Here is a 9,977-nt window from a genome sequence, read left to right as displayed (position 1 = left end):
ACTTTATTGTAAAGTTTGGAAACTATAACGTAATTAGACAACCGTTACTTACTTGCTATGGCATACTATTGGTCCCGAATTATTAAGTTCATTTTTCGACTTATCAACTTGTCCTATGAGTTCAAGAACACCCTCTGACGAAAGTGGTACACCATTTTTAGGCCAATTGATGTACTGAAATTGACGAATTGTTCGCGCTTCTCCATCCTAAAGGAAAGAAATATCTAATAATTAATCATATCTAATAATAATTAATTACCATCTATGCGGAAGAAAATAAAACTTTTCAGGCGCTAAAATCTGCGCAAATGGATCAATAAATATACTTAAGTATATATATATAACCAAAATGGAATACAGAAAAAGAATATAAATTCAAGCGCTATCTCTTATATTAACGAGTTTCATAAGGGTTAAGTTCAGCGGGCTTTACACTAACGAGAGATTGAGCAAAAGAAATGAAGCAAAAAGGTCTGTAGTCTGGATATAAATATATTTCAAGAATTGATTCCATAAGATTAGTTTCACGACTCTAAAGCCTCGATATATGATTATCAAAACTTTTGAAGTATTACCTTTTGTCTAAAATGCTACAAACAAGTATCAGAATACATTGTTCGCTTAAGCTGAAATCGGACAGGCTTTCTACCAATTAATGTTTTGGGACAAAAGCCCTTTCATGCAATGTATTTGGCAATTAAATATAACGGCCGAGAAGAATTTGAAATAATACATTGTGATTTGCTAACAGACAGGGGATATTTATCTACAATTCAAAATTCAATTTTGGGATTATTACGAAGAAGCGAGATTAAAACGCATTGAAAGATTTCAATCGACTCACCCTCGCATCCATTACTTTGAACTCTCTAACACAAAAGTGCGCATGTCTGGTCTCGTTTACAGGTTCGATGACGTAATAGAAATACCTTTCCGATTTCTCAGTTGGCCAGTACTTGTGACACATTTCCTAGAGCAGGGCAAACACAGGATTAGAAATAAATATCATGATCAATAAATGTTTACAAATGGTTAAATCTAATGATATATCTTCACCTCAAGAACGGCAACTTCCAGAATACAATGCCACATGTTTAGGCAAGAATTACGCCCAACAAATTGCAAGGGATTATAAAAAGAACGACAGAATAGAGCGGCAAAAGAAGGGATCGGGTGGGATCTCCTTGTCAACTCTAGAGAAACAGCCTTTAAGCTGCGAAAACTACTTTTGGATAACTGCTCCTGGGAAAGTTTAAAAAGCATACCAACATTCTATTCTCATGTACAGAAAAATAATCCAGGGATGTCAACATAGTTATCATTCAAGATCATTCGAAAGAAGAGTGCCAATACACCAAGGGCCTAGGTTCGAAACAAACAATTCCATTCTAAAGAAATCAATTTTTCTTATTAATGAATATTAGACTTTGAGCTGTTTCTTTGGCATTCTTTTCGGATGCAACTGCAACTTACAATATTGTACTTTCTCAACTCTGTTCCCTAAATCAAATCTCTTTTGTATATTTTCCAGTTTTTTAGCTGAATCCTGAACTTTCTGGACTCCTCTCGTGCAAACTAGGATACAAACTTAAAAACTCTAAGCCCATAAAAATTAACAACAGCGAGATCAACAACAGCACCCTTTTAATTACAGTCAAACTTGATGTTGTATGCTCCCTGGCGGAACCGTGAGAAAAGCGAAAAACTTAGTTTGGTTCTCATTCCATCATCAGAAATGGTTCAATCTGATATCACTCCATATTAACGTCTCAGAAACATCAAGCTAACACAAACTATCATCGAAAACTAATATTGAGGTATCATTCACCTTTCCTTTATCTTCTAGATTTGTAAGCATGACAATGATAGAGCAGTTGTGTTCCATAATCATTCGCCAAAACTCCTCAGTGTCTTCTTCTTTGGGGCCTTGAGAAGCTATGAATGCCTTCCTTTCTCTGTAACCCTACATTCGATAAAAGCAAATAAATTAGGCCTATGCATTACAATGCACTAATAGATTCACATATAAACATCGGTTTTAAATACCAACGAGGTTTACCGAGCCAAAGAAGGATGTTTGTACCAACTATTAAAAGATTGGGTGATTTATGAAAAGTCCTCGACTGACATTCGTACTATAAAATACCTAGATCAGTTATTAAATGAGCAAAATCACAGTTGATCAACTTGGAAGTGCTGGCTTTTTTAAACAAAATCTCAAGCTTATTGATAAACTACCTGGTCATTGGCATTCATTAACTTTAAGTTGTTACTTTAATGTCAACCTTTAGCCTTGTTGGCTGTCAATTTAATACTGGCATTTATTCATGTTTTAAAAAAAGGGAAATCTAAATTCAAAATATTAAACCCACGTCTAACGAAAGTTACAAAAATTGCAAATAGCTGCAAAGGTACGTTAGTATAAATTCTGAAGACAAGAAAATTAACTCGAAGCTGAAAACGATGCTTGACTGAAGACGAACGTACATCAATGTAACTTGCGTTGACGTAATCTGATCCATCGTGGTTACGAATCTGTTGTAGACAGACACGATTTGATTCGTCTGCAAAAACAAATCATATAAAGCTAAACTTAAAACGACACAAGGATAAACGTTTGTACCTTAATAATACTTATATATCAAATAATACATATATATATTCAATATTTTTAACCTTTAAGCGTTATTAAACGAATTCCATTTTAAATATTTGGCTGACAGTGTTTTACTTGTCTGTTTTTACTTTTTTGCAATGATTTTGCAACTTGAACATAAAGAAAACATAATTATTCACTTACATGGAACAATTGACTGGCATCGATTCTTTTCCTTATTAATTGATAAATGTGCTGATGTGAAATTTCCAGTGTTCGGGACTGTTGCATCAACAATAACCTATTTGAAAATAATCATAGCATGGATTTGAATAATGACCAATGTTCAAATGAAGCATCGACATTTACTGAATTACGTGCTACGACAGGTTTTATTTTCAAGCAGAAAAATTTCTAAGGAAATAAAAAACTTCGTGAAGAAGATAAAGAAGAACCCAAACATGTCAAATAACAGAAAGACCAAAGTTATTGTATTTTACATGGAGAATCGGTATTATGTGGGTTACTTTAAGGGCAATCGACAGAAATATAATTTAACATTAACAGCAATCGACAGAAACTTAAATGGCTTCAGAAGTCTATTAATGAACAATTGGCCAATCAGTGAGTGTGATATTTAATAGGCCACTGTTGCCTTTAATTAGCACGTTTTGCAAAACATGAGTTTTCACTGTGCCAAAAATAAATCTAATATTTGATATAGCTGGGCATTTGAAACGAAATATAGTAAATATTGTTTAAAGTTGCTTAACAATTAAGGCCGAACACAGCAAATACGGTTGCTTGACAATTGTTATCAATCTTATGGATCAAAATTCAACTGGTATGTAAAAATAGACAGATGGTAATCTTAATTACCCTAAAATCTTCTTCTAAATCATCGCCGCCTCGTTTGTTAAGGCTTGTCAGTGTTTTGAAATAGTTGACGAGTTCACTCTCCTCCACCTCAGTCGATCCTGATACGATGGCATCCATGACGGCATCATGGACAAATATATACTGCTCCTATCAAAGCAAATGAACGTCGCCTATTTATATATAAATTTATACATATCTTTTTAAATAAATTCCAAAAAATTCCCTGGTTTAGAATACAGCAATGTAAAGGAGGAGCAAACTGAAAATTGCACAGAACGTTAACTGATGATGTGATTACTGCTCATTGGATGATGTCATTACTGATCAACAAATCATTCGTTATCTGACTTTAGTTTCCTGTCAAAAGACAATATGCTCCCAAATACTGTCAATCATTGACATAATGCTACTGTAAACGGGCGCCCCTCCCCTTAAGACAATCCCCGGATGCCTATTAGTAGAATCACGTTTATCATAATTTGAATTATAGAAACAGGTAAAAGGAAATCATTTACAGTGTATTAGGGTTACTTGAACCATTGGAATGCCAGTTTTCGAGCAATAAAAACAGAACCCTCGTGCATGTCAGAATTGTTAAGACTGTATGATTTAAAAATTTAAGCCCTATTTATGAGATACCCTTGGATTCTTCCTACCCTTAGATAAAAGCACATAAAGGTTCCACTTAATCTTCGAGTTGGTCTATGTCCAATATTAACACAGGAAAAACAAGAAACACTTACATCATTTTGAACCATGAAATCTCGCTGCGACCGAAGCATAGTCACATATCCATAAATATCTACTGTATTATCACTGTCGATCCTTTCCAGCATTGAATCAATTACAATGTAGCAGCCTGTCCTTCCAACACCAGCACTAAAAATGCAGAGGGTTAACTTAGCTTAAGCTATAATTGTATGATGGATGTTTTTTATAAAAAATTGGCTATAATTGAATGCTGGATGTTACTTATAAAAAGGCTATCATTGTATGATGGATGTTATTTATAAAAAATGGTTATAATTGTATGATGGATGTTATTTATGAAAAACAGTGTATGGTAATGGAAACAAGGGAAGAGGACTTAAGAATCGTACGTTTCTGTTAAGTTTACTACAAAAAAATTCATACGATCTGAAACTCTACTATAATTTTCAATAACATGCCGCCCTTTGACAGGCTTTGCTATCTGTAGATGCCACCTAATCTCATTTTTTGCACAAATATTTAAAAACTACTTCCCAACCCCCACCCATTCTCCCTTCTCCCTTCTCCCTTCTCCCTTCTCCCTTCTCCCTTCTCCCTTCTCCCTTCTCCCTTCTCCCTTCTCCCTTCTTCCTTCTTCCTTCTCCCTTCTCCTCCCAGTTATGATAGCCTTGAATAATATCCACTCTGCTTTTGTTCCATTCAAATACGATATTTAAGAGATATTTCTGTTTACCTGCAGTGGACAATAATTGGTCCAGATCCCTCTTCGTTTTCCTTTTTGACTCTTCTTATAAATTTGAGTAGCGGTGCTGGGTTTCGTGGCACCCCTGGATCGGGCCAAGCTGTGAACTGGAACTGCTTCACCTCACGCGTTTCATTTCCGTCAACCTGAGAAACAAAAAAAGGCATATACAGATTATAACTGTGACTCGTTGACAGAAAATTTATTTCACTAGACTTTAAATTGATCAAATGGGGAAATTGATATAATAACGATGAGAAAATACGTTCGGTATATTTGTGGACTCCTTAACCATTCAACTGCATTGTTTGAGTATTGCGTGCAATAACATACAGGAACTTTCCAATACATAGTTGCTTTCATGTAACAAGTCAATATGAGTAATGTCGAAAAATCATCTGTTCCTGCTTATAAGAATACTAACCTCGGCTATCTGGAATGTCCTTTTCGTGTAGTTTGCAAGTTCCAGTTGATCGATTTTCATGACTCTGATTCGTCCATAATTGGCAATGTCATTACTAGGCCAGTACTGCTCACATTTACTCTGCAAATAAAAATTTACGCGTTCTTAGAACGATGTTTAAAATAACTGGCCATGATAACTTTTGGTGGCAGAGTAATTGACTTGAACATTGCATGTTGCCTGACGCCCGAACAAGAACATAAAGTTGCCTGATGATCGCATTATGCGTGAAAATCAGAGAAGCAACTTAAAACCGCCTTTTTCTGTGCACCAAAAGCGTGCAACCTGAACATTGCATATAAATTCTTTAAGATTCCTTTACGATCAAAAACAGGCTGACGTCTATCAGAGGCAAGAGGGCCCCTTTTGAAGAAACCGTGTCCTTTTAAAATAAGTCCTTATCAAACTCACCCTTCCTCTTTCTTCTAGTTTAGTCATCATAACAATCGTTCGTGTGTTGTTTTCCCAGCAAGCTCTCCAAAAATCTGCCACCGTATTTTCCATTGGTCCTTGAGTTGCTATGTATGCTCTTTCTTTGCGGTAACCCTAAAAAATATAAGGCACATCTTTAATACAATTTCCTTTAAAACAAACACCTCTACATACCAGCTCTTGGATGCTGAGAAGATTAATGATGTTACTTAAAAAATTAGAATCATCGATCAAAAAAATAGAAATTCAGAGCTGCACCTATGTAAGCTAAAGAACAAAAGACTATCTCAGTGGTCAGCTGCAGAACAAAATCCATCATATAGCAAAGGGGCATACCAGTCTTCGTGTCAAACCTTGTTATCCAAGACTGGTAAAAATCCACATCTACAGAATTTTGAAGGAACCAATAGATTAAACTTACATCAATATAATTCCCGTTGAGATAATCTGAGCCAGGTTCACCAGTTGATGACAGAACTACTCGTGTCTTGTCGTCTAGAAAAAGAAAAAATGTTTACTTCATGGGAAACCTTTTAGTGCCTTTATATGAGCGATGCAATTCACAACATATAAATTGTAAATAGTGAAAAGGAAAAATTGCCTAATGAGAGCATCAAACTCGGAGTAGCAACTTAAAACGGTTCTATACTGTAAACCAAGAGTAGAAATGGTGCATAGACACAAACACCAGCTCATCAGGTAACAGTTGCTAAGGAAACTTTATGAAGTATCAAAAGCCAAAATAATATCATAAAACACTTTTTAATTAAAAATTGACATGAAAAGGCGACTTACAAGCAAGAAGATTTGGATATCTATTTTTCAACTTGTTGTATGGTTGATTTGATTCCTCTGAAATGGGCTTCTCGCCAGGTTTAATGGACTAAAAGGAAATTGCATTACAATCAAAGTTTCAAATTTACAATGAAACTAATTATCATTCACAATTAATTACCTTACATAAAAAACAACACTTGTAGGTAAAACACACGATTAAATAAATGATTCAGAAAGAAAATGCACTGAAGCAGACTTTTGATCGACAATAAAAACACAACTAGACTGATGAGCATCAAGCTAAATCGAAAGCGTCCTTAAGGCAATTACCTCGAACTCTTGAATAAACTGTTCAAAGTCTTCAGTTTTGAGAAGATCCAGTTGTTTTGCGAATTCTTCTACGGGAATTGGTGGGTGGCTCATCATTTCAACTGTTGGATACGTCATACGATGCATCTCAACTAAATCCTTAGGCTTGTCATATCTGACTGAACCACTTTTCTTCTGAAGGAGGATTTTGCTGGATTCCTCGTCGCGCGGTGGACTGGGCTTTCGTCTTCTACAGAGGAGAAAAACATAATGCTTATTTGTTGTACAGTTATGCTGATAAATTTTTCAAAAAAAACAGCAGTGCAACACTGCAGTTAACACTGGCTGTAGAGAGAAAAATAAGAAAGAACTCAGAAAATACATATATCATAATAGTGGGAGGCAAAGTGTGCTTTGAATACAGCCGTTGGTTGATTGGATGGCAGAATGGAATATGACCCTAGAGACATGAGGAATGGAGGATAATATGCAGTGCTAGGTATATGTTATGATTGGCAAATATCCCAATACCAAAATTATGAACATCCGTTTATTTTTGAAATGTCCCAAGGCCCTGAACCTAGCCTTTAGCAAACCCTAATAAGATTTCTTTAATAAAAGAAGCCTTAAACGCTGTACTAAACCTAGAATACACAACAATTTGGACAAACCTTATGAAAAATGTCACAGCGCCAATAATCAACAGGACAAAGATGACACCAATTACGATAACACCGATCAAAATGCCATTACTACCACCGCCAGAATTGGACGCGGCGGAGCCTTCCTGTTTAGCATTTGTAACTTTCTTGTCTGGCTCAGGCATGGGTAAAAAGACAGAGTCTGTGACTGGGCTTGTTCTGTTGACGTATCTGGAACCTTGTCTTACGTGTACATTAACAAATAGTCTGTATGTGTGACCAGGACTGAGTTTCTTGTTTTTATAACCCCCAATCTTGTTTCCTTCTCCAACTAAAATACCCCGAGGAAGTTCTGCTGGTTTCAGTTCTGCAGTTACGTATGTTTGTGTTTTTATAGAGGATCGTCTTTTTCTCACTCCATCTGAGGTGCCACTTTTTTCTCCGAGATCCAAGACACACAAATGGTAGAACCTGTTGATCATTAAGGTTGCCATTTAAACAGGTGTGTGAAATATTTTATCTAAAAACTAAGCATTGCGACTTTTAACGGTTTCGATACACTTAGGCACACGAAAAATACTAACCCGAAATGAGAACTGATATATTTCAAAATGATGATATAATAGTAGTTTTTTCAGATTGAATACATTGAACTTGTTTATATAATATTTTGTATATACAAAAACTAAATAGGTTAACTGACAATTCCTTGACTCGAAAACTTTTGTATTATTCTAAAATGGTGAACATAAAATACAAGAAGCGCTTACGCTATTGGCCCATTAATGTCTGAAGCAGGCGACAAAACCACTGATATGAGGTTGTTCTTCACAATTTGCACACTTCTAGGGGGCTCGGCTGCTGGTGGGGCTACAAACGCAATAACCATTAATAATTTTATGGCTGAAAACATCACAACGTATAGAACAGCTTATAAAAAATCACTGTTTTACCTGTCTGTCATATAGTGCTCGATGGCGAAAGATGATTAAATGATAACCGATGCTACATTAAGCACTTAAGATAAACAGAATACGCTGAAGGAATGAAAAGACGATAGCTGAAAAACAATAAATGCAACTTCAAATAATTGTCAAACATAACGCTATCTCCGGTAGAAAATCGTTGAATATTATGACGTCTAAGAAAACCGATCCGAGGTTCACAGATAAGCTTCCAATGAAAATTTTTTTAAAGATAATCAACATTTTTGGCAGTCAGTCTCTCTTGATTATCTTAAATTCAATCGATTCAGATCAATGATGTAGCTACAAGAATGTAATGTGTTGTAGGTGTGTAAACTTACCAGCACTATTTGTTTTGAAGTTAGCAACAGTACGTTGCCCTATGCCGACAGTTGTATTAATCCTGACGGAGACGGTGTAGTGGAGAAAAGCCTGAAGGTTTCCAAAGAAGGCCGAGGTGGCAGGAGGTGTTATTTGCTTTTCAGCAAAGCTGCTAACCGTTTTGATCGTGCTTGTTTCATCTCTGTATGATCGGGAGCCCGCCACTGAGACCTTGGGAATATCAGAGGAGCATAAATTAGCTAAAAAAAGGATCTGTTCATGAGTGCACTGACAAATATGGAAGTAGGTTCTTTAACCAGTTTGATATCGACAGGGCCGCTTTATTCTTTCCCTTTCAAACGCCGCTTTGAATTTTATTGTTCGCACGATGCTCGTCAACACTAAAATTTATCATGATTTCTGGACTCTTTATCTTTTCATCGAAAAAATTGTCTAACTTAAAAGAAATATACAAAACTGTTGAAAACATTGATAAGTCGAAAGATATCTTGTCTCAACACAGAATCAAGAAAATTGTTTATCCTTCCTATGACCTATGAGCCAAGACGTAAAGATATGCCACAAACAAACAAACAATGAAAGCAGGGCGTGGCCTAGGAGTTGTAAATGTGATTTTTTTGCTTATGAAAACATTTTCCCAGTCGTTAATCGCATGACAGCCGTTCATTTGAACTCCAAAATATATCCGAGGCATAAAAACAGACACAAGTTACTTGAAAAACATTTTTATCGCTAAATTATTGGCAGTTGAATAGGAAATAGATATTGCAAAAGACAAGTACCTTGTAGCCAATTATTTTGAATTCGGAAGCTTGTGAAGGTTGCTTCCATTCAACATATACTGAATCACTGGTCACATCACCAATCTCCACTGATGGAACGACGGGTAACTCTGCAGGGGAGGAATTATCAAGCTCAAAAATGTGACTGCCATTAGTAATGAAACAAAATCAAATATTCATTAAGGCAATAGACAAGATTCAAAGGATGGTGGAGAAACTGGTGTTTTTAACAATATGGATTGTGAAGTCACAAAGTGCTCAACAAGAGATCTAGATATCGGCTATTAGGAGGTCATAAGAAAATAACAAAAAGCCATAGTAAAAAGAAATGTCTGAAC

At 35.8% G+C, this 9,977-nt stretch overlaps 1 protein-coding gene across 3 annotated transcripts in view; it reads right to left on the bottom strand.

The window, feature by feature from the left end:
• The window catches only part of LOC135695129 (receptor-type tyrosine-protein phosphatase delta), a 42,803-nt gene that overhangs the window by 1,572 nt on the left and 31,254 nt on the right, over positions 1 to 9,977 (bottom strand). For all 3 annotated transcript variants that reach the window (XM_065214110.2, XM_089115348.1, XM_065214109.2), the window contains 17 exons: positions 9,640 to 9,749; positions 8,857 to 9,067; positions 8,321 to 8,420; positions 7,581 to 8,021; positions 6,931 to 7,159; positions 6,619 to 6,706; positions 6,245 to 6,318; positions 5,803 to 5,937; positions 5,353 to 5,472; positions 4,920 to 5,074; positions 4,219 to 4,354; positions 3,476 to 3,622; positions 2,801 to 2,897; positions 2,488 to 2,564; positions 1,829 to 1,963; positions 845 to 970; positions 53 to 207 (listed from right to left, as the gene is read on the bottom strand). In XM_065214110.2, the coding sequence (XP_065070182.2) occupies positions 53 to 207; positions 845 to 970; positions 1,829 to 1,963; positions 2,488 to 2,564; positions 2,801 to 2,897; positions 3,476 to 3,622; positions 4,219 to 4,354; positions 4,920 to 5,074; positions 5,353 to 5,472; positions 5,803 to 5,937; positions 6,245 to 6,318; positions 6,619 to 6,706; positions 6,931 to 7,159; positions 7,581 to 8,021; positions 8,321 to 8,420; positions 8,857 to 9,067; positions 9,640 to 9,749 (2,536 nt within the window). The remainder of the gene's footprint in view (positions 1 to 52; positions 208 to 844; positions 971 to 1,828; positions 1,964 to 2,487; positions 2,565 to 2,800; positions 2,898 to 3,475; positions 3,623 to 4,218; positions 4,355 to 4,919; positions 5,075 to 5,352; positions 5,473 to 5,802; positions 5,938 to 6,244; positions 6,319 to 6,618; positions 6,707 to 6,930; positions 7,160 to 7,580; positions 8,022 to 8,320; positions 8,421 to 8,856; positions 9,068 to 9,639; positions 9,750 to 9,977) is intronic.

This window comes from Rhopilema esculentum, unplaced genomic scaffold (genome assembly GCF_057945365.1).
Source record: "Rhopilema esculentum isolate cy_ngs unplaced genomic scaffold, ASM5794536v1 HiC_scaffold_27, whole genome shotgun sequence".
In the NCBI taxonomy this organism is placed as follows: Eukaryota; Metazoa; Cnidaria; class Scyphozoa; order Rhizostomeae; family Rhizostomatidae; genus Rhopilema; species Rhopilema esculentum.
Note: the sequence above shows the minus strand (reverse complement) of the source record. Positions and strands in the feature narration are given on the sequence as shown.